The following is a 24405-nucleotide window of genomic DNA, read 5'->3' as shown; positions in this document are numbered from 1 at the left end:
ACAAGGATGAGTAGAGGGCTGGACCTGCTCTGCTATGAGGACAGACTGAAAGAGTTGGGGCTGTTCAGTCTGGAGAAGAGAAGGCTCCAAGGGGATCTTCTTGTGGCCTTCCAGTATCTGAAGGGGGCTCCAAGAAAGCTGGGGAGGGACTTTTTAGGATCTCAGGTAGTGATAGGACTAGGGGGAATGGAATAAGGCTGGAAGTGGGGAGATTCAGGCTGGGCATGAGGAAGAAGTTCTTCCCCATGAGAGTGGTGATAACCTGGAATGGGTTGCCCAGGGAGGTGGTCGAGGTCCCATCCCTGGAGGTGTTTAAGGCCAGGCTGGATGAGGCTCTGGGCAGCCTGATCTGGTGTGAGGTGTCCCTGCCCATGGCAGGGGGGTTGGAACTGGCTGAGCCTTGTGGTTCCTTCCAACTCTGACTGATTCTATGGTTCTGTGGTTCTATGATTCTATGGTTCTGTGGTTCTATGATTCTATTCATTGCCTGCCCATCTCTACTGATCAGGGATCTGCTGCTAGTTTTCCATGACGTTTTTCTTGGTAAGGAAATTGTTGTAGTAGGAACAGGGCTAAACTTTGCTCTTCACTTCTGTGTCCTCTGCAGAACTGAATCATCTGTACCACGCTTTGGCCAAGCTCTGGCTCGTACATAGACTCCTAGTGAATCACTTTGTGTGCTGCTTTGACCCCACACCATGCCAGATTACCCAGCAAAGCTTCAGCAGCTAGTACCTGCACTTCATCTTCACTAAAAGTCAGTGTTATTTCCATGTTTGGGCTTTTGGCTTCTGGTTTCCAGCTCTCACTTACAAGTTGCTGTGTACCTTGGAGAGCCATGGAATGACTAACCTTTTAATAGCCCTTTTAAAAATTACTTTTCCCCAGAAAAATTGAAGGAGAGAGGCTCTGATTTTGCCAAAAGTGCCTATGAAAATGACCATGGTGCTGCCATTAAGGAATACTTCTCTCCTGGGGAAATAGTCCCCCTATTTTCTCTGTAGATGTACAAATAAACCACACATATCTCTCCTCACAGTCTTGTGAGGCCAATAAATCAACCAGATGATGTTCTCCCTTTCTTCACAAGGTTCTGTTGGGAACAAAGGACACCTGTGTCCCACTGGGAACACTTTTCCAGCCATCTCCCTAAGTCTCAAACTGGTTGGAGGTAAGAAACCTCCATGAAGCACAGGCTGTAACTTGATTAACACCTCACAGAAGGGTCCAGGGTAGACAACACAAACCTCCATGAAGCACAGGCTGTAACTTGATTAACACCTCACAGAAGGGTCCAGGGTAGGCAACACAAACCTCCATGAAGCACAGGCTGTAACTTGATTAACACCTCACAGAAGGGTCCAGGGTAGGCAACAGAAACCTCCATGAAGCACAGGCTGTAACTTGATTAACACCTTACAGAAGGGTCCAGGGTAGACAACACAAACCTCCATGAAGCACAGGCTGTAACTTGATTAACACCTCACAGAAGGGTCCAGGGTAGGCAACAGAAACCTCCATGAAGCACAGGCTGTAACTTGATTAACACCTCACAGAAGGGTCCAGGGTAGGCAACACAAACCTCCATGAAGCACAGGCTGTAACTTGATTAACACCTTACAGAAGGGTCCAGGGTAGACAACACAAACCTCCATGAAGCACAGGCTGTAACTTGATTAACACCTCACAGAAGGGTCCAGGGTAGGCAACACAAACCTCCATGAAGCACAGGCTGTAACTTGATTAACACCTTACAGAAGGGTCCAGGGTAGGCAACACAAACCTCCATGAAGCACAGGCTGTAACTTGATTAACACCTCACAGAAGGGTCCAGGGTAGACAACACAAACCTCCATGAAGCACAGGCTGTAACTTGATTAACACCTTACAGAAGGGTCCAGGGTAGGCAACACAAACCTCCATGAAGCACAGGCTGTAACTTGATTAACACCTCACAGAAGGGTCCAGGGTAGACAACACAAACCTCCATGAAGCACAGGCTGTAACTTGATTAACACCTCACAGAAGGGTCCAGGGTAGACAACACAAACCTCCATGAAGCACAGGCTGTAACTTGATTAACACCTCACAGAAGGGTCCAGGGTAGACAACACAAACCTCCATGAAGCACAGGCTGTAACTTGATTAACACCTCACAGAAGGGTCCAGGGTAGGCAACACAAACCTCCATGAAGCACAGGCTGTAACTTGATTAACACCTTACAGAAGGGTCCAGGGTAGGACAACACAAACCTCCATGAAGCACAGGCTGTAACTTGATTAACACCTCACAGAAGGGTCCAGGGTAGACAACACAAACCTCCATGAAGCACAGGCTGTAACTTGATTAACACCTCACAGAAGGGTCCAGGGTAGACAACACAAACCTCCATGAAGCACAGGCTGTAACTTGATTAACACCTTACAGAAGGGTCCAGGGTAGACAACACAAACCTCCATGAAGCACAGGCTGTAACTTGATTAACACCTCACAGAAGGGTCCAGGGTAGGCAACACAAACCTCCATGAAGCACAGGCTGTAACTTGATTAACACCTTACAGAAGGGTCCAGGGTAGGCAACACAAACCTCCATGAAGCACAGGCTGTAACTTGATTAACACCTCACAGAAGGGTCCAGGGTAGGCAACACAAACCTCCATGAAGCACAGGCTGTAACTTGATTAACACCTCACAGAAGGGTCCAGGGTAGAGCAACACAAACCTCCATGAAGCACAGGCTGTAACTTGATTAACACCTTACAGAAGGGTCCAGGGTAGACAACACAAACCTCCATGAAGCACAGGCTGTAACTTGATTAACACCTTACAGAAGGGTCCAGGGTAGACAACACAAACCTCCATGAAGCACAGGCTGTAACTTGATTAACACCTTACAGAAGGGTCCAGGGTAGACAACACAAACCTCCATGAAGCACAGGCTGTAACTTGATTAACACCTCACAGAAGGGTCCAGGGTAGGCAACACAAACCTCCATGAAGCACAGGCTGTAACTTGATTAACACCTCACAGAAGGGTCCAGGGTAGGCAACACAAACCTCCATGAAGCACAGGCTGTAACTTGATTAACACCTCACAGAAGGGTCCAGGGTAGGCAACAGAAACCTCCATGAAGCACAGGCTGTAACTTGATTAACACCTTACAGAAGGGTCCAGGGTAGGCAACAGCAGCTCTGGCTCAGAATGCTGTTCTTAAGGAAAGGGCTTGGTACTAAATGGCTTTACAGGTCCTACCAGCCTGTCTTGAGAGCTGCTGTGAAATGGACTCTGCCTTGATATTGAAGGTGGGTTTCCACATCTCAGCCAAGCTTATGCAGAATCCACAGATCTCTGAGTGGGTTTTCCCACCCTTGGCTCTAAGATGTCATGGGCAGCTGGCACAGGCTTTCAGGAAGATGAACTTTTCCCTGGAATTTCCTCTTTCACTGCACACCAGCCTCAGTTCTGGGTCACTGCAGCGGCTCAGCCCCCAAAGTAGCTCACATGTAGAGAGCCTGATGAAGGTGTGGGACTACCATTCTCCAGTTACATACTAGAAGGGAGCTCACTAGAGGCTGTGAGTGGTGAATGCTCTCAGCAGTGGGTGGGTGGACGGGTAGATGCCTGGCAGCTGCTGCCAGACACTAGTGAAGCTTTTGCATTTGTTGTAGTTATGAGATGGTTGATTTGCCGTCTTGGGCTTCTGCAAGACTTCCACCTGGAAAATTCCTTTGCTTTTAGCCCATTTGTGCAGGTGCTGGAAATACTGTTATGTTTTACGGCTCATTCTCAGTAGGAAAACAACATAGTCTCCACATTCCTGCTACTCCTTCCCTCAGTGATGATGTCTTCTGCATCATCCACTGAGCACTTGTGCCTAGAACTTGATGACAGTGAGGACACAAAGGTGTGAGCACCACCATCTCTACCTCCCACATTCCTGCTTTGTCTAAGCCTCTTCATGTAGAAGCTTCTCTTTGCACAGAGTTATGCAGACTTCAGGTAAACAAAACGAGTCCAACTGGAAAACTAAAAGGGGTGGACACAAAGCCAAGCAACCCAGACAGCAGGAATGGAGAGGACTGGGCCCAGGCAGATGCCACTAAACTCAGCTGCATCAGCTCTGAATGTGGGAGGGAGGAGAGTCCTGAGGCTGTTAACAATCCTGAGCACTCTCAGCTGAGGCTTCCTTCTGGTCTTGCTGGAGTTGTGTTGAAGAAATGCTGGTCTGTAGTCCAGCTGTGCCTTTTTACCTGCCCACAGCCTCTGCTGATCTGGACTCAGACCTGCAGGTTGGTTTCCCTGCTCCACTTCAGACATGCTCCATCAGTGTGACCTGACTGGTGATTGCCAGGCTGTTTTGCATCCTGGCTGCTATCATCAGGTCTGATTCTGACCAGTTCACTGATTTCCAGCTTCACCCTGGATCTGCCTCCTCCTCATGAGCTTCCCTGATCACTGGGACTCTTGCTGGAATCTGGCTGCTCTCTCTGGTCCTGCCCTGCTTGCAACTCTTGGGATGGGTCCCTCTCTTTCTGACAGCATCCCTGGCCTTGGCTCCCTGCTCCCTAGGGAGCAGCTGGCCCTTGTTGCTCACAGATGCTATCTTCCTCAAAATGTTCAGCTTCTTTCTGTGCACAGAGTCCTTTTCTCTGTCAGGTACCCTTGGAGCAGTGAAGGCTTTCAGGTACATTGAATAATGTCCCAGTTTCTCTGAAGTCACTTTGGACTTTGCTGGCAGCTCTAAGGAAGTTCTCTCTAGAAGAGATGCAGCCCCCAAATAACCCAACCTTAGCTTAACCCCAAAGCAGTAGCCCTTCCTGTTTCAGAGGAAGCTCCAGGCAAAGGGAATTCAGTGTGTGTTTGGAGCAACTTGTGAGGTGCAGGAGGCAGTGTGGAGCTGCTGAAAACAGCAGAACATGGAAAGGCTGCTTTCCAGAGCCAGCTTGGAGTGGCAGGTTTCCAGACCACTTTTTATGCAGTACATTTGGGGTTTGGAAGGAGAGAGAGAGACTTGTTTCCTTTTTTTTCCCTTTTTTTCTTTTTTTTTTTTTTTTTTTTTCCCTCAGAGCTTCCTGCAAGCACATGAAAACATCAGCTGCATTTCAGGTGAGGCCCAACAGCATCCATGGCATTTGTCAGGGTTTTATGGTCTCCACTCAAACAAAATTAGCTTGGTTCCAAAGCAAACAACCTGTTGTGAGAGGACCTGTAAGGGAGGAAGCCTTTGCTTTTTGCTAGGGGTTGCTCTCTTCTCCCTAGTAACAAGTGGTAGGATGAGAAGAAATGGCCTTAAGCTGCACCAAGGGAGGGTTAGTTTGGAGACCTCTCTGCTGCAAGAGTGGTCAGGAATTGGAACAGGCTGCCCAGGGAGGTGGTGGAGTCCCCATCCCTGGAGGTGTTCAAGAAACCTGTGGATGTGGTACTGTGGGACATGGTTTACAGTGGCCATGGTGGTGTTACATCAATGCTTGGACTTGATGACCTTAGAGGTCTTTTCCAACCAAACCCAATTCTGTGCTTCTGTTCTTCTGTGCTTAAGGCTGGGGGAAGGGGCATGTGAACTGTCCTGCAATCTCTGTACCAAGCACAGAACTTGGCTGCTACTAGGTAGTCTCATCTGGTAGAGACAGGATTTTACACTCTGCAGGACGTGTGGGGACACTCAGGTATCACTGTGCTCTTGCCTAGAATAAGAATAAGAATAAGAATAAGAATAAGAATAAGAATAAGAATAAGAATAAGAATAAGACAAGAGTGGGGAGTGAAAAATAGACTTGGGAATGAGAAATGGACTTTGTAGAAGGAAAGGCAGGATGGGACCTGACAGCGTCAACAAAGCAGGGAGAAGATGGTGAGCTTTTAGCTGGCAAGCAAGGGGAGCTGCTCTCACAGCAGGGGTGTCAGAAAGGCAGGAGTCATCTTGCTCTCCATGCTGGGCAGTGACTGACAGTGTACCCCCAGTCCCACCATGTGCCTCTCCTAGCTCTCTATTCACATACTTACCAACCTTTTCCCATCTTCTGTACCTAAATCCTGTTTCTCTTCCACTGTGTCTGCCTTTCTTGCTTGCATTGCCATTGCAGACCTGACACCATGTGTCTTTTCTGTCCATGTTCCTACTCACAGAATCACAGAATGTTAGGGGCTGGAAGGGACCTCAAGAGATCATCCAGTCCAAGCCTCCTACCAGAGCAGGATCACCTAGAGCAGGTCACAAAGGAACTCATCCAGGTGGGTCTTGAATACCTCCAGAGAGGGAGACTCCACAACCCCCCTGGGCAGCCTGTTCCAGTGTTCTGTTAGCCTCACAGGGAAAAAATTCTTCCTCCTGTTTCCATGGAACTTCCTATGCCTCAGCTTCCACCCTTGCCCCTTGTGCTGCCATTGGGCATCACCCAGCAGAGCCTGGCTCCAGCCTCTGGGCACTGTCCTGCACATCTTTATAAGCATGAATGAGGTCACCTCTTAGCCTCCTCTTCTCCAAGCTACAGAGCCCTCAGCTCCCTCAGGCTCTCCTCCTAAGGAAGATGTTCCACTCCCTTAATCATTTTCATGGTTTTGCCCCGGACTCTTTCAAGAATTTCCCTGAGGTCCTTCCTGACCTGAGGGGCCCAGAACTGGACACAATATTCCAGATGTGGTGGAGTAGAGAGGGAGAAGAACCTCTCTTGACCTACTGACCACAGCCCTTCTAATCCACCCCAGGACACCATTGGCCTTCTTGGCCACAAGAGCACATTGCTATTGCATCTATCTGTTCCTTCATGGCTCCAGCTGTGCTTTACCTGCTAGGAACTGGAGTAGAAGGCGCTGAAAACCACCCTGTCCTCTTCAGCCTTCATCCCTTACACATCTAATATGTGATTCCTCCTCTCCCTGTGTCACTCCTATCCTGGGGTGAACTGGAGAGGGCAAAACCCACTCCAGTCCCCCTGTTTAAAACACCATTGGAAGGTGCTCAGATACTCTGCTGCTGTGTGGTGCCAAGTCCCTGACAGAGCAACCTGACTGCAGAAAAGAATTAAAACACTGTGCATATAAGCCAGGAGAGCAGCTCCCCTTACAGCTGCTTGAAGGAGGGACTGCTTAATGTGGAGGGAGATCTAGTTATGAGATCCTCTGTTCCTTAGGGAGCAGTTCAAACCACTCAATATTTATGAAGCTTTTAGTATGACTCATGCAATTTGTTCCCCCTTCTACGTGCTTGTCTTTGGGACTCAGCTGTTGCTCTGCCTGTTTGCTGTGGTTTAACTGTATCCTTGCTTAGAGAGAACAAAAGGGAGAGTCCAAGGCAGGCTGTAGAGCAGCTCAGGTTGCCACCTCCCTGCAAGCAACCCAGGGAGCACCCAGAGGGAAGCATCACAGGCTGCCACCAGCTGGGCATTGTGCTAAAGAGAAGCAAAAGGTTAAGGCAGTGGAGGGTAAGGAGTGCAGCTGGGCTGCCTGCCTGGCTTTCACATCCACACTGGAGGCTATCAGGAAACCATCCAAATTCTCAAAAAGCACACCACCTCCAAAGTAGCTTCCTGGAGTGAAGGGCAGAAAGAACAACACAGAGGTGTGAAAGGAGGCAGCCCATGGAGAGAAAGCAGGGAGCAGAGGCAGTTGTGGTACCATTCTCACCTGTACCTCTTCATTCTGAGCTGGAGCACCTCCTCCAGACACAACAATCTCTTGTCCCTCCTGACTGGGATTAGTTGGCTGAGATTTCTGGTGAGGTGATGAAAGCAGAAACCTTTTCTGCTGTTTCATGTTCTGTGACCTGCTGGACTAAAAAGTAATTTCCAGCGATGCTCCTGAATGGTAGATACTGAAATGGCTATGCAGGGACTATTCTGACTCCTGTGTCTGGAATGCCCTGGAATGACCTGGTTTTACCATCAGATTTACCTTGAGCTTGATCCCTCTCTGTTCTGACTCACCTGGAAGCTCTGAGTCTGTTCTGGATGACGAGTGTGAGCAGTGCTCCTGAACTTGGCAGGGACACCAGATGCTGAGTAAGGGAAGCTGTGAGGTGTCTCTGCAAGAGCAGTGTCACCTACAGAACATAGTCCCCCAGCAAAGGCAATGGAAGTGGGAGGGTTGAGCAGATCTCAACTGGGAGATCTGGGAGCAGAAGTCTGGGAGCAGAAGTCTGCCTGGGTTTCTGGAGAGCTTTTTCCTCCTCCATTTATAGGACATTAGAGAACAACCACTTGTGAAAAAGGCAACTGAGGTAACACAGCCAACAAGAGGCAATTTCTGGAGCTGGGACTTGGCCACCACCCTGCCAATAGTGGCAGACCTCAGTTCCTTTATTCTTTCTGGAAGATGGATTGCAGTGGTCAGCATCACTTATTCTCCCAGCAGGCAAAGCCAGGAGGAACCCAAGTGGTGGTCTGGCACGTGACTTTTGATGGAGCTTCCCCAGAAGTGAGGAGAAGCAAGCATGAGCTGTGTTATCTCTGCTGAGTAGCAGCAGGCTTTTTTTAGGCTGCTTGTCCCCAGAGAGCTGATGCATCTCCCCAGTGAGGTGGAGATCCAAGCCTGGCCATCAAAAAACCCTCTGTGGATATTAGCATGGCACTGGGATGGGTTAATTAGCCTGGCTCCTGAGTGCCAGGGTAGCCTGGCTGGTTCTGGGATAGCTTCTGCAGAGCCAGCACACAGGGCACTGCCTGCCTGGAGTTCTGTGCTCAGAAAGTCCTATTTCCTCAACAGCTCCAAGGCTTCTGGTAGTGAGGCACTGTGTCCTCCAGACCACACTGCAGCCACCAGCTGGCAAAATTTGCTGCCTGCTGTCCAGGCTGACATGAATTTGGCAGTTCCCAGTGTGACCACAGAGGACTGAGCTGGCTCTTGATTTTTCTTGCAGATGTTGGGCTGAAGATGCTCAATGCTACCTGCATCAAGGACCTCTGCAAGGATCCTGTGGTGTGGTCACCAAGCATTGCATGGGAATGAGGGTGTCTCAGAATGTTTCCCCTGAGTTTTGCACACTTCCTTCTGCTCCAACCAGCCACTGTCAGTGGGTGTCTGGGTGCAGCTTGTACATGCACTGCTTTGGGAACTGCGGCCATAGAGACAAGGCTGGGTGGTTTCCTGCTAAAAATGCTGGTTGGGGCACCCTACAGGCTGTGCAGAAGAGAAGGCTCTGGGGAGACCTAATAATGACCTTTCAGTACCTGAAGAGGGCCTGCAAGAAGGATGAAGAGAGACTGTTTACAAAGGCCTGGAGGGATAGGGTGGGGGGCAATGGCTTCAAACTAGAGAAGAGGAGATTTAGATTGGATGATAGGAACAAGATTCATAGTGTGAGGGTGGTAGAACACTGGAAGAGGTTGCCCAGGGAGGTGGTTGAGGCCCCATCCCTGGAGAGATATTCAAGGTGAGGCTGGACAGGGCTCTGGGCAACCTGATCTAGTGGAGGATGTCCCTGCTGCCTGCAGAGGGGGTTGGGCTGGCTGACCTTTGTGGGTCCCTTCCAACTCAGACCATTCTGTGAGGTTAACCCTGCCTGCTAACAGTGCCAACTTTCACTCTGTTGTTCCCTTTTCTCACTTTTCTGCCTCTCATTTCTCCTCATCTGTCTTTTTGGCTTACTAAGAAATGTTTCTTGTGTTTTGGAAAACTCTCACTGCTACAGGTTACCCAAGGAAGGCTTAAAGAGTGTAGAGATCTGTTTGGTTTTGAGGAAACATGATGCACAGACAATAATTTTTGGAGAGCTTGCCTTTTCAGCCAGCTTTTCCTTTGCACCCAGGGCTGCTGAGACTTTATGACCTCTTCTGCATGTGCTAAGCAGTGTTTTGTTGAGTGATTGGCAAAGCTTTGTGGATGTAAACTTACATATACAAAATCATGACTTGAAAAGAGAGTGTAGGACATATGCAACCCTCACCCTTTGGCCTGCTTGCCACCCTGCAGCTTGGGAAATAAGGCTGGCAGAAGTGATAACACAGGATTTTTTGTTGTTGTTGTTCAAAATAGGATGGCAATCAAAAGAGGAGGCTTCTAAGTAGACCTAGGGATTTTCTCCAAGTGGAATATAGCAAACCTGCTGCTAGGCAAGATCTGCATTGACTTCAGCCCTCACCAACCTCACTCTAAGTCAGTGTGTTGAACATTCACCCATGTAGTGACTGTGAATAGCTGAGGACTGGCCAAGTTGCTTCACCACTACCTGCCACATTTTTTAGGCTTCTTAGGCTTCTGTTGTGTGGAGTTGCAGGAAGCTCCCTGCAGAGCACTAAGTGAATAACACTGTGTTGCTGGGTTCTGGGCTTCTGACTTAAAAGGCCAAGGAGGTCTCCTTCTCTGGAGACTTTGGAAGACAACCTGGATGTGTTCCTGTGTAGCCTGCCCTAGGTGCTCCTGCTCTGGCAGGGGCATTGGACTGGATGATCTTTGGAGGTCCCCTTCCAACCTCTAACATTCTGAGATTCTGTGTGAAAGGTGCACAGCAGCTGAGGGAAGAATAGAGTAGCACATGTACCACCTCAGTATTACTTTCTCATTTTCATTGGTAAAAGAAGGCATTTGGTCTCTTTTGCTGATGTGAAACTTCCACTGTTTCACTTGGGGGATGGGGGGGAAAATCATTGAAACTACAAAGCCTTGCAAATGTCTGTGTGAAATCGTGGGCAGAGATGCAGACCTCATTTGCACTTTGCAGTTTCCAGAGTAGCCTGTACAAGCATCTGATCTGTGCAGGTAACCAAGCTGTGAGCAGCATCCTACCTGACTTCAACCTGCATGGGTTCTCCTTCCAGCTTGGAGGCTAACAAAAGCTCCCATTCTGCTCAGGATTTTCCTAGTGCTGCTCATTATGTTACCTGTAAGCACACGTTTGGTTTCCTCTTTGCTTGTTCTTTGCAATCACTTCATTCATTCCCCCTGATGTGCTCCACAATGCCTTAATCTTTGCAGGCTCCTGCTCTCCTCCTTCTGCAGGGAGCTTTGAATTCCCCCCAGGCACCACTCAGCTAAGTGAGGAAATTGCACACCTGCTGCTTGGTGCTCCTTGCCAGTGCTCCCTTCCTCTCATCAGCCCCATCTGGCACAGGACTTCAAAACTTTCTTCAAGTGTCTTAGCTTAGAAATTAGGGAGGTTAATGACTGAACTGGGTCAAAGAAGAGAAAAACAAAGGGGTGTGTTCCCAGCCCAGGAAGATGGAAGGTCAGTCTCCTGGCATCATTCATCACTGACCCACAGGTTCTGGAGATGATTTTGTGCAGCATTTGATGTCGGGAGACACCCAGACCATTAACTGATGCACACATTCCTGCATGCAGGATCATCCATCATGCCAAGCCAACCTCATGAGGTTCAACAAGACCAAGTGCAGGGTCCTGCATCAGGGTCAGGTAATCCAAAGCACAAATCCAGGCTGGGCAGGGACTGGCTGGAAAGCAGCCCTGAGGAGAGGGACTTGGGGGTGCTGGTGGATGAGAAGCTCAGCAGGAGCTGTCAGTGTGCACTTGCAGCCCAGAGAGCCAAGCAGAGCCTGGGCTGCAGCAGGAGAAGTGTGGCCAGCAGGGCCAGGGAAGGGATTCTCCCCCTCTGCTCAGCTCTGGTGAGACCCCACCTGGAGTACTGCATCCAGTTCTGGAGCCCCTATTACAAGAGGGATCTGGACATGCTGGAAGGTGTCCAGAGAAGGGCCACCAGGATGATCAGAGGGCTGGAGCTGCTGTCCTTTGAAGACAGACTGAGAGAGTTGGGGTTGTTCAGTCTGGAGAAGAGAAGGCTCTGAGGTGACCTTCTTGTGGCCTTCCAGGATCTGAAGGGGGCTCCAAGAAAGCTGGGGAGGGACTTTTTAGGATCTCAGGTAGTGACAGGACTGGGGGGGATGGAACAAAGCTGGAAGTGGGGAGATTCAGGCTAGATGTTAGAAAGAAGTTCTTCCCCATGAGAGTGGTGAGAGCCTGGAATGGGTTGTCCAGGGAGGTGGTTGAGGCCCCATCCCTGGAGGTGTTTAAGGCCAGGCTGGATGAGGCTCTGGCCAGCCTGATGTAGTATGAGGTGTCCCTGCCCATGGCAGGGGGGGTTGGAACTGGCTGATCCTTGTGGTCCCTTCCAGCCCTGCCTGATTCTATGATTATCTGTGTCTCTTCATCAGCTGGAAGTTCGCCTGGCCACCGTCGTTAAGGAAACTTTAAACAAAGGCTGCTCTGTTGAAAAGGAACATCTTGATGCAGCCTCATTTATTTCACAGTTGTTATCCTGTTGACCTAGAATGACAACAGGCCACTTGGAGAGGCTCCCAGTTTATGTAAGAAGCAAGCACAAAACTGCCTCTCCATGGCTGCAGAAAGAGCTTAGCAGCAGAAGGCTCTCCTAGCCCCACTGCTCTGCCTGACAGCTCCTGCCCTTGGGGCTTTTCTGAGGGTCAGTCCAGATTGTGTGGCTTTTTTCTAACAGTTCTAGCCTCTGCTCTGCACATCCCCTCAGGAGTGTTTTCAGGGCTGTGTTGTGTGTTGTGTGACAATCCAGATGCCTGGATGCAGGTAGGGAAAGTGTCCTGTCGTGGGGTTCCTTGGGGTTTAAGACTCATGTAGTGGCACAGTCCCAGCTGAAGCACCATCTCTGAGCATCTGCTCTCAGATGTCAGCTGGAGCTCAGTGATCATGGAGTGCCTTGCGCAGAGGGGCTGCCAAGAAGGGTAGCTGCTGGGAAGTACAGAGCCAACCAAGGTGCACAGTGCAAGGACAAGGGTCTAGGGTGTCCAGGGTCACAGGCTGCAGTGAGGAATCCACCTGAATATAAGGAGTGGGCAAAAAACAGAACAGGAGCTCAGATAGCTGATTTTCAAAACTCACCTGGTCAAGGCTCTGAGCAGCCTCATCAGATTTTGAAGCCATGCAAATTCCTTCCTGAGTGAAGTTATTCCATAAGAGATGATGAAGGCATGTACCATGCACTTCAGCTCAAATCCTGCATCAGCTTCCAATCCTAAAAATTCTGTGGTTCTACTTTTGCCCTGAGGAATGAGATGTGCTTGCCTTCCAGCAGAAGCTCCCATGAGATTATGTCCTTGCTTTTAGAAAAGATTGAAGTGTCTTCTTATCTTCAGTAGAGAGAGAAAAAAAATGTGACTAGTCTTCCCAGCTTTATTGGAATTCCTCTGCCCACTGCTTGTCAAGCTCTACACTTTGCGCAGGAAAAGCTGATGTCAGTCTAGCAGGACAGACAAAAACCATCCATGCTTTTGGAGCAACTCTTACACACAACTGGGAGCTGGGAGGGTAATTCGAGATCCGCCACTAGGAGAAGCCCTTTGGGAGCACAAGATGTGATGCTGCTGCAATGCTAATGTTACCTCAGTAACTCATTCCCTGGATCCTGTTTAATTACCTTTCCTCCTCAGTCTCCCTGTGGTCATTTTTGGGTTTTGTAGCTGTCTTTGAAACTTTCTGTAATTCTCATGTGATTCATTCCAGCTTCCAGATGAATGCTTCTCTCAAAAAAAAAAAAAAAAAAAAGAAATCAAGCTAAGATGAAAGGGAAATCCAATGTCAAAGGAAATACTTTGGTGTGTAGGACCCTGCCTTAGGGTACACTGTGCACTAATTTTTCTTCTGTTACCCCTCCCAGGAGCCTGTTCCAGCCTTTCTGTGCTCTGTCAGCTAGAGATGTTCCCTTCACTTCCAGCACCAAGGAAATATCTTCTCTCCTTGCAGTTTCCCTGGGTCCTAGCAGAGTTCATCATCCAACTGCTGTCACTGAGCTTCAGCAAACCTTGCAAGAACAGATAAATCTGCAGGACTATAGGAGCTCTAGGAAGGCACAAGGGTACCCGGAGCCACATAATTTGTGCAGCTGAACCCAGGAACCTCAAGAACTACTCTGCTGTGACCCTAACATCAGGTACCAGATCTTGCTTTAGTAAAGCCACTCGCAGTCAGGAACACAGCTTCCTCTTAACAGCAGCCAAACTCCCATCAGTCCAATGTGGTATCTCTTGAGTGCAGTGCAGATTATGACTAATTTATGTCACTGGCTTTGGCCCTTGCCAGACAGCTTAATATGATACAAATTCATTACTGAAGAGGAGAGGAAAGAGCTATGTGGATGGAGTAAAGCAAGTGATTGCTGGGATGGAGAGCTTAGAAGCTGTGTTCAGAAATGTAGGGCAATAAAGGTGGCTCTGTGGCATTAAAGCAGATGTATTAATGTGAATGATTTGAACTTTCAGCTTCTGCAGCTGTGTATTGAATAACTTATACTGAGAGAAGGGCAGGAGAAAACCATCCTCCAGTTTTGGAAAGCTGTGACCCATGTCAGGTCAGCACATTCTGTGCCACTTCCCTTATATACTCACTTTGGTCCAATAATAAATGCTTATTTAGCTATTGAAAAGCTTGATTAGTAAAAGGTGTTCAGGAAAAAAAAATCAAATTTAGGAGAAGCTGGAAGCTGACTTTTAGACCCTTCCTTACCATGAAGCTGGCTGTGACCACGGGGATTGTTTGCAAGCCCTCTAGTTGTGCCACTTGTATGAATTGCAAAGGGATTAGGGGGAGCTGGGACTGTGACAGAACATCATCTGTGTGAGCTGCCCCATGACTAATCCCCATCTGTATGGTCATCTGGAGGACCTTTGTGGTGGGGGTCATCCAGTGCATCACTCACCTCTCAGTAAAGGGGCACAGCAGCCTTCTAGGCAGAAGGCTCATCAGCCCTTTGCCTGTATCAGCACACAGGAGAGGTGTGTGAGATGCACGAGTGAGACAGGATCATAAATACAGACAGCTCACTGCCTTTTACTGTGGAGAAGGTTGAGCAGCTGAGAGACAAGTAAAGGCTGTCAGATTAAAGACAAAGTCTATGCAAACCTGCTTTGGGAATGATGAAGTGTCATTTTAAAGGAGCAGAACTAAGGACTGGTAGTTCCTGAGTTTCAGAAAACTCCGGAAAATTCTGGATAGAACAAGGCTAACTCTATGCAAATTCATTCAATTTTTGCAGTTTCTTTAACAATTTTTTAAAATAAAACTGATACATTAATCCCTTTGCTATTTCCCCCCCCTGAGATCTGGTATCCCACTGTCTCCCTCCCAGGTCCCTTTCCAGTTGTCCAGGGAGCAGAACTCCCCATACCCTGTTGGAAAAGGAGAAGAAGGGATGGTCTCAGTTCCCCTCTCATCCCTGTATCCCTCTGCCAGTGGCACAGGGGCCACGGGATGTTAGAAGAGAAGCTGGAGGCCACACCTTTGAAGCGCAACAATACTGCCTTCGTCTGCTGCTCGCATGCTCCTGAGGTACATGCTTATTTATGAAGAGTTGACATGAGTGATTGGCTGTGTTGAGCACAGCCCAGAGAAGCTCAAAGACCCTTAAACCCCAAATCCTCTTCTTTTTGTCTCCTCCCCTTTGCCCAGAGGGCATCGTCTCCTGCGGTTTCTTTACTGCTGGAAAACAAAGGGCCTGCAGCTGTAAGTCCTTTCGATCTCTCCCGAAGGCTGCCTCCAACCCTTTCGTGGCAGAGTGCCACCAGAGCTCAAAGGCCTCTCGAAATGCTCCTTGACTAGAAGTCTGTCACCCTGCTCGAGTTGCGCCCGTCCCGAACTGATCGCACCCCTCCTTACTGCCGCTCCCCGACGGACACGGGGCACCGAGCGCTGGCTCTGACAGCCGCTGAGCAGTTGACTCGTTCGAGGCTCGACCTGGGCACGGTCTTATTTCCCAGTCGGCGCGACACTGAGTGGCACTGGGATCGGATGGCTTTGGGAAGGAGCAGGGCCACGGGCACGAGAAAGCGCCGGGAGACCCCAGCCGTTTGGCAAGCCGCTCGGGCGGCAGCGGGGGATGTACAGCCCCCCGCTTTTAAAAGAAACGTTAAGAAGTAAGGTTAATTACAAATAAACTCACTGGGAGCTTTCCCGTCCTGCCGACCTCCTGCTTGAGACCCACTAGAGAAGGGGAGGAGGGAAACCCCCGGCCCACCCCCCCGGAGGGGGAGAGAGGGGCGGCGAGCGGCAGCCCCGCCCCGGCGCCCGGCGCTTTCTGTCCCCTCTCCCGCGCCGTACGGCCGGGTACGTCGTCTCCATCCGCTGGCAACTTTGTGGCGCGGGGCGCGGGCGGCCCCGCCGCGGCTCTGCCGTCACCCCGGGGGCCAGGGCCGAACCCTGCGAGCCCTGGGCCGGCGAACCCCCGCCACCATGGCCGGGATCGGCATCGACCACTCCAAGTTGCCCGGAGTCAAAGAAGGTGGGGGTCATCCAGGTTGGGGGCCGGGGGAGCAGGCTGCCGGGCAGGGACTGGAGGAGCTGGCCAGGACGAAGCTGTCCGGGGGGAACTGGGAGAAGAGAGAAACTCTTCCTTTTCCTTTTTCTTCCTCCCCCCCCCCCCCCCCCCCCCCCCCCCAATGGCTATTGTTTTAAATTTTCCAGCCGCGAGGGCGGTTCGCGGCGCCCCCCCTGGAGCCGGGTCAGCGCAGCGGACGGGGCTCCGTGCTCCGGCCGCCACACGGCCGCTCGGGGTGGGTGGGTGGGCGGGCTGGCTGGCTGGCTGGCTGGCTGCGTGGGGCCCTTCGGGGTGTGCCGCAGCTGTCCCGCTCCCCTGTGCGTGGCTTTCGGCGACTGTGAGGGTCAGAGGAGGGGAGGGATGGCGGGGAAGATGCAGTGTTAGCTTGACGGCGAGCTGCGGCCGCCCTCGGACCCGGCTCCCCTCCCCAGGGCGTGCAGGGCAGTGCCGCTGCTCCCCGGGAGCAGAACAGTGCAGGGGGAGGGGGGCAGCCCTTTGTCTGCGCCGGGGCCGAGGCCGCCGCCGGCGCTTCTGCTCCGCTCGCTGCTGCCGAGCCCGGGCAGCGGGGGTTGGGACAGGGCTGTGAACGCGGCCGGGTGCACTCCCATGGGAGACAAGCCTGGTTGTGAAATGGCCGAGAGATCCCTCAGGGTACTGGCGTGCAGATATTCCCCTCGCCGTGATGGCTTGGCTGCATTTGGAGGTTCTGCCAGGGGTACTGAAAAATGGGAGCGGAGCTGTGATAGCCCATAAATGTTGGTGGTTTGAGAGGGACTGGTGATGTTGAGGTCCCGGTTAAAAATATTTTGAGTCTGAGGGGTGGTTGATTTTTTTTTTTGTTGTTGTTTTGCATTGAGCTTTGGAAGCCAAACAGCCTCCTCCCCCCTGCAGAACCCCAGGAGCGCAGGGTAAGGGTGGGCTGTGAGCGGCTCCGCTTGCCCGTTGGTGTCCAGCTGCAGCGGTGCCGGTTCAGCTTGTGCAGAGTACCTGGATTCGCCCTCAGTGAGGCCAGATCGGCCTCTGCTTCATATGAATGCCTTGAAGCTTAATTAAAGGTGCCCCGGAGCTGCTTTGGGTTTAAAAAGCTTTTTACGAGCTAGAGTCTTCTTTCTGACAGTGACATGGATCTGTAGAAGCTCTGTCAAAATCAAGTTGTTTCAGATTTATACTGCAGGAATGGAAAGCACTGTGTGCCTGTCTAAATACAACCAAAATTCCATAAACACTTTTGCCTTGTGTGGTGGGTTGGAACACCTTACCACTTACTATTTCTTTATCCTTTAGAAAGTTTCAGTTCTTATAAAATAGGGCGTGTGACTTTGATTCAGCTGGTCAAGACTAGAAAGCACAGGTTCCCTGTCTGTGCAGGGAGGTGTAAGTTCCTTTTAACCTCCTGTCACCCTTTAATGCTTCATGCCCTGCTGCTGTTGGGAGAAAAATAACTTCCATGTGCCGAAGTTTTGGGGGTTAATGTTGGTTCTATTAAGTAATTAGAAGACTTATTCTTGATTATTTTAATATGACCAGGATCTCAATCCTTAGAATCTGTCCACACATGGTAGCTCAAGAAAATTAATCCCATTAACCTTTCCAGTGGGTTGATTAAAGTGAATTAAATTTGTGTAGATGCTCTTTGTTCAGAATTTACATAGCCTTGATTTGATTTAACTTGATTCATTTTTGCCGTGAACTAACTGGAATACATTAAGGGTCACTTACGTGCTGAGTAAAAGTATGTTTACAGGCTTGCAGTGTTGAGCTCAACCAGGCCTTGGTGTAAATTTGCACCTATGGTTAGCATGGATTAAGTTTCAAGAGTGTCCTGGTGTGATGATCAGTTGTTACCTGAGAGGAATTGGATTAAAGCAGTGTCCCAGAGCAACTCCAGCTTGCAAAGCAGATGAGGCCAGAGCTGTGTCCTGCAAAGCCTATGAGATGTTTCATGCTTTTAGTGATGCAATTGGTTTTGTGGTGGAAAGTGGTGAAACTGAGCTGTGCTTTGGGTTAGATCTTTTCATGCCAACCACAGAAAGGCAGGCATGGCTTTCCATACCTAGGGAAATATTTATTGTTCCATTGTTATTGATGCAGAAATCACTGTTGATCTGTCTGGAAAAAGATTACCTTTCTTCATTCTGGGTAAGGGTCAGCTGAGTCAGTCCTTAACAATGTTTTGGTTGGAGTATTTCACCAGCCCTCCTTAGGGAGGGGAGGTGTGTCCAGGTTTTCCCTGCCTCTAGGTAGTTTGGACTACTTCCAGATGGGTGTCATCCTCTCCGGTGTTGTCTCAACTCTTCTGCCAGTGAGGTCATTTCTGTGCAGTGATGGCAGTGAAAATCTGCTAACTGCAGCCAGATGCTGCAGGAAGTCTTGCTTCTTCTAATGTTTACTTCTGGTTTTCCCCTTGAAAAAGCTTTGGTATTAGTTGAAGGCCTGACACAGATGGCATTTTGCTAGTTAAAACTACTTCAGCTGGTCCAGTTTATTTTGTGGGCAGGGGTTTGCTGGTGTAAAATACACCCTCAAAACACTCTCTTTCTGGTACCAACTAGAGCTTGATGCTGCAGCTTGGTGTTACAGTCATTCTTCCATGGGCAGTAAAGCAGACATTCTGACCACTGTGGTCAGTAAAGCTCTTGGAAGTTATTTGCTGAAGGTTTTGGTGTTAGTTGCAGTCTGCAGGCTGAATTTTTCAGCTTGTATTTATATTTGCCTCTCAAGTGTCTGTGATATTTTCTCCTTTCATAAAGCAACTTTGCTGCTGTGTGCTCTTTGGAACCCACCCCAGGGGATTGCTCAGCTCTCTCTGTAGATCTTTTCTTTTTGCTAGAGTTTTCATTTGTGAGCTTTTCGGGGACAAACGCATCTTGGAAGTACTACTTTAATTAGTTATTTATAAAGCAAATAAAAGACACTGGCTCTGCTTGATTTCTGTTTGTCTTTCTTGTCTCTCCTGCAATCTGATGCATTGCTAGCAGCTAAATTTGGGAAGGGCTTTACACCTTTTCCTTGGCTGCCTCCTTTAGATGAGCTCTTCAGTGTGGCTTCCCATACCATCTCAAAGTGCTGTGTACTGCCTCTTGCACTTTAGAGGCATCCTTGCTTGCATGCAGCCAAAACTGCACAGGAGGGCATTCCTGAGGAAGTATTTTGGAGCTGTGTAGACCTTCTCCCACTCTGGAGGACATACCTGTGGTGACATCTGCCCTTGCTTCCTTTGCCAACGGGCTGAGATCTGTGGCAACAGCTTTGTGGAGGGGATGCTTCTGCTAAAACTGAGGTGCAGTCCCTGAGTCAATGCAGTCTGAGAGCCATCAGTTGTTAGTAAAACTCCGGTATGGGCTTCTTTGCCAGGAGCTCTTGATCTTCCTGCCGGTTTGAATCCTCTGGGAGGAGAGAAAAGGGAGAGATAGAGGGGGAGAAAGAATCACAGAATCAACCAGGAGGGAAGAGACCTCCAAGATCAAGTCCAATCGATCACCCAACCCTAGCTAATCAACTAGACCATGGCACCAAGTGCCTCATCCAGTCTCTTCCTAAACACCTCCAGGGATGCTGACTCCACCGCCTCCCTAGGCAGTCCATTCCAATGGGCAATCTCTCTGTGAAGAACTTCTTTCTAAGACCAAGCCTAAACTTCCCCCTTGCACAGCTTGAGAGGCGCTCTGAACTCTGCCCCAGCAGTGCACAGCTCTTTGGAACTGTGGGAATTTGCAGTGGCTTACGTGTTTTTATTTAATCCTTATTTTTAGTAGTACTATGAGGAAATGGAAGGGTAGTGGATGTGTGCTGGTCATTGGAACCAACCCTGCCATGCTGCTGTCTCTTGAGTTCCAGCTGATGGTGCCCAGCCGTGCTCAGAGACGTGACAACAAAACTCGTGCTATGGTTTCTACTCTTTATTAAGCATCTGATTTGACTTTCTGGACTTCCTGAGCTATACATTCAGATGGTGCTGATTGTAGTCTGCTGCCAGAGAGGCAAATTTTCCAAATGTGCTAGTAAAAGGTACACCTCAGACTGTGGCTGAAGGAAACAGGAAGGGCTCCAATCTTTGTTTTCCATCTTGGCAAGGTGTTCTCTGGTGCAGGCAGCCTGACTGGCTTTCTTTTTGCATTGACATGGATTGAATAAAAGTTTGCTTGTAAGCATCAGTTTTCCTCTCAGCCACAGCACCCTTCCTCTGACCTGTGCAGCTTAACCTGACCTTCACTGAGACTACTGCAATAAAAACCTCCTGGCTGCTGACTTTAAGTGACCAGGGAAAGGGGTCAGCTCGGAGGTGCAGCGTGGAACAGACTGATGTTACTGGCAGCTGATGTTTTGGAGCCTCTCTGTGCTCAGCAACATGATGGTGGACATGAGAAATGATGTCTGTCAAAGGTGGAAGTGGGTTCAGAAAGTGTTGATGGCTGGCATGGTGTTTGCTGAGGAGGGATTCAGCTTTGAGATTTTTCAGGGGCTCTGATGTTGAGGGATGAGGTGTCAGCTGTGCTTATGTGAAGGAAGGGTTGGCCTTTAACTGGATTAGTATAATCAGGACAACAATTTTGAGAGCAGCTGAGGGTCAGCCAAGTCATGGTGAAGCCACCTGCCCCATGCTCTTTGGCTTCAGCTGAGGTTTTTTTCCTTGCAGCATTATGTGCAGTCTCATGGTTTTCTACTTTGGCTTCCTCAGAGCAGGGCTTTGAAAAACTTGGACAAGCTGGGTGGCTCGAGAGCAATGTGGAGGTAGAGAATGATGGGACACAGACACAGGCTTTTCTTCTAGGTCACTGGTGGATATCCAGCTCTCTTGAGTAACAGGAGGTCTGTTTTTCCAGCATTCATGAATTCAGTAGCTGAGGCTGTGGTGTTCATTTGATTCCTGGTTAAAGCTGGGTGAAAGTTTCTATTATGTGTTTGGTTGTTCTGGGTCTGCAGCAGCTGGCAGAGGAGATGGGCAGCATTAGTATATTTAATGCTCTTGGCTCCCAAATAGAACTAAGCAAGCAGGTCTGCCTCCTCCTAGCCTTAAACCCTTAGCACTTGTCCTCTGTGGGCTGCTGTGAAGGTTGTACCAAGGTGAAAGGTTTGCCCGAAAGCAGTCATTGGCAGAGAGGAGCTTCCAGACTCCTGCTGATGCCTCTGCAGTGATGTTTCCTTAGGCCAAAAACTTGTGAGCAACTGGGATAAGAAGGGGCACAACCTGCCTTGCCCTGAATCCTGGGGATGCTGGGAGGCAGGGTGGGATGTTCCTTCATTTGTGGCAGTCACTCGGTGCTGCTGTCTGAGTAATGATCCCAGCTGAGTGGTGTGTTGGTGTTGTGATTGCTGTGGTCTCTGTTTAAGCTTTAATTTCCTGTGGCCATGAGCAGTGTCAGAGGGTGTGCACTTCCCAGGCAGGAGGTGGAGATGGCTGCTGCCAAAGAACAGAGGAGGCTGGTTGTGCTCACTCTGGGCACAAGGAAAACCCTGCTTGGAAAAGCAGTGCCTTGGGACTGTGTGAAACTTCTCTTTGTTGCAATAAGCTTTCTCTTTTTTTGCTCAGAGATGTCCAGCTCACATAAACTTGGTGATTTATAGCACAAAGCAACACGTTCCCTCCCTGCTTCCTTGGCCCCTTCCCAGTGTCCCCAGCTGGCTGGCTTCCTACTTGCTTGCTCCTGCTCCTCTTTGTAATGCTGGTTTAAAGGCTGAAGGACTGAGGAAGGAGGCTGATTGTTGGTAAAGCTGCCTTAAAACTCCAGGTGCAGCTTGTGGTGTGACACTTGCTGCTGGCTTGTCCTTTTGCCTTTCTCCCAAAACGTGATAAGGATATTTGCTGTTGTGCTGGTGGCTTGCATTGCAGGGAGCAAAAGGCATTTGCTGGGAATTTCCACTGGGAAAGCAGGGCTGCCCTCTCCCTGGAGGCTGCTGTGTTAGGGATGCACTGTTCACCTTGCAGTGCTGCCTTTTCCACAGGGGACACAATGGGAACTGCTGGTAGTTCCTTCACTCTTTGTTTATATTTCCTTTTGAAAAGCAGAAATTGGAGCTTTCCCACTCTTTTCTTTCTCAGAACATGAGAAAACTCCCAAGGGAGGTGGTGGATTCCTCTACATTGCAGTTTCAAGGCTCAGCTTGACAGGGTGCTGGGCCATCTCATTTAAACTAAATTCTTACCCTGAAAGGTAGGACTGAGTGATCCTTGAGGTCCCTTCCAACCTGGTATTCCATGAATCTATGAAAAGATATCACACAGCTTGTAGAGTGTGTGCTGTGTGGCCTTGACACTGTATGGTAGCTGGGAGAGAACTTTAGCAGGGCTGGAGGGCAGCTGAGTGCAGCATCACAAGGTATGAGAGATGCAAGGTGAGGCTGTTTTGAACCTTGTGTTAAGTAAAGGAGATCAGTTAGGCCTTGGTGCTTGCAAAGTCTATCCTGTAACCCTAGGTACCTTGTGAATTAAGCTTGACAGAAATGTTAGCTTCCCCTGGGGGAAAGGTGTGGATGGAAATGTGCTGAGAAGCCTGGCCCAGCCCTTCTGCCCCTGCACTAGGGTTTTGTGTCGAGCTGTGGAAGCTCAACTGATGTTTATTTTAATTGCACACCAACCCCCGGTGCCACCACCACCACAGTGCTCTGTCAGCCAAAGAAGACTAGGGAGGGTGTTTTGACTCAGGCCTGGTTTGGTCAATGCAGTCTTAACAAGCCCTGCCATCAGTGAGTGCTGTTGAGGACAGAAAGTCAAAGTGGTTTCAGTTGCTGCTCTTCTCGTTTTCAAAGGAGCTGTGAAAAAGCTGTGTGCAAGAAAAGGTTGAGTTCTTGTATGCACATGGGTGTAGCTGGTTCTCTTCCCTGCCTTTCTGCTGAACCAGGGCTTGGTGGTTGGAGGAACAAGGATTAAGAGGAAAGATATGGACTCAGTATGTGGTGATGACAAAGAGGAAGAGGACATAAATGAGCAAATGCTTAAAGGCATTGAGAGACAGCTCTACCTTAAGGACTGACCTGAGAGGTAATAGGACAGGGAGGAAGGAAGTTTATGCAAAGAGGAATAACTCCCCACCTTGATGCAGAAACCTCTCCAAAAGACAGTGCACATAGATTTGGCACTGCACAGACAGGCAGGACAAGAGGCTGGAGCAGCAGGGAATGTTCCTCACTGAGATAATGTTGCTCCCAACCCAGCGTGCGGACTGGGGAAGCGCTGACCTGGGTCAAGGCAGCCTTCCCTGGCATGGGTGGAAAGCTTCTCCCTGCCAGCACAGCAGAAAGCACCTGAGCTTATCCTGTGTGTCTGTTATGGATACAGCAAACAGTACCTGGGGTATCCTGGTGAGAAGAGATTATTTATTTTTCTTTCTTTGTCCCTCTGTTCTGAAGTCAGTTTTGTTACTGGGCTGCTGGCTGGTGGGATGGACAAGGTTTATGTCCTACATTCACTGGTGTCTCCTGGAGCCTTAGGCAGTGCTGCTGTGGGCTGGGGTGAAGCAGTGGAGGGCAGAAGGGAAAGACCTGGACATTTTCCAAGCTGCCAGGGTGTGGCTGTGTTTGTGGCACGCAGAGAGTGGTGCTGTTCAGGGCTGTGTTCTCCTGCAGGCAGTTTGGTTGGCGCCAGGTTTCCAGAGGAAGTTGGTGCTATGAAGAGGCAGGGCTCTCCTGACCTGATTTGCAGTACTGGAGGGACTGAGTCCTTGGTTAGGGTTGCACAACCCTGTCTGCATCCCTCACTTCCCTGATTCAAGGTGGAAAAGGCAAGTTTGCCTCCAGGTCTGATTCCCTCACTTCCCTGATTCAAGGTGGAAAAGGCAAGTTTGCCTCCAGGTCTGATTCCCTCACTTCCCTGATTCAAGGTGGAAAAGGCAAGTTTGCCTCCAGGTCTGATTCCAGTGCTGCTGAGTTACCTGCTGCTCCAGGTGGTCAGCATTGCTCTGACCATGTAACTGGTGAGCTTTTTAAGAAGCTGTGAGCATACAACGTCATCTAAAAGTGATTTAGCTCCCAAAGCAAATATTTTTATTCTGACTGACTTGGAGCTCATTTTGTGCTCTCAGAGAGGTGATATCTAAAAGGCTCCCCCTCTGCTTCTTTCTTGTGCTTTGACATTCACCTGAGCTGTGGGCACAGATGCCACAAAGCAGTTTTCACTGTGTTCATGCTGGGGCCTCTCCCTCCCTGCCTCTCTGGCTCCAGAGGCCAGGCACTTACTCT

The 24405-nt window shown here is 49.6% G+C and overlaps 1 protein-coding gene across 1 annotated transcript in view; it reads left to right on the top strand.

Moving 5' to 3' along the window:
• Positions 1–16145: 16145 nt before the first annotated feature.
• The window catches only part of CCDC50 (coiled-coil domain containing 50), a 50366-nt gene continuing 42106 nt past the window's right edge, over positions 16146–24405 (top strand). Inside the window, exons 1-3 of the mRNA XM_054386192.1 lie at positions 16146–16270; positions 16377–16573; positions 17122–17232. Of these exons, the coding sequence (XP_054242167.1) occupies positions 16146–16270; positions 16377–16573; positions 17122–17232 (433 nt within the window). The remainder of the gene's footprint in view (positions 16271–16376; positions 16574–17121; positions 17233–24405) is intronic.

This window comes from Indicator indicator, chromosome 13, assembly GCF_027791375.1.
Source record: "Indicator indicator isolate 239-I01 chromosome 13, UM_Iind_1.1, whole genome shotgun sequence".
Lineage (NCBI taxonomy): Eukaryota > Metazoa > Chordata > Aves > Piciformes > Indicatoridae > Indicator > Indicator indicator.
The sequence above is the reverse complement of the archived record's forward strand: the minus strand, read 5'-3'. Positions and strand labels throughout refer to the sequence as shown.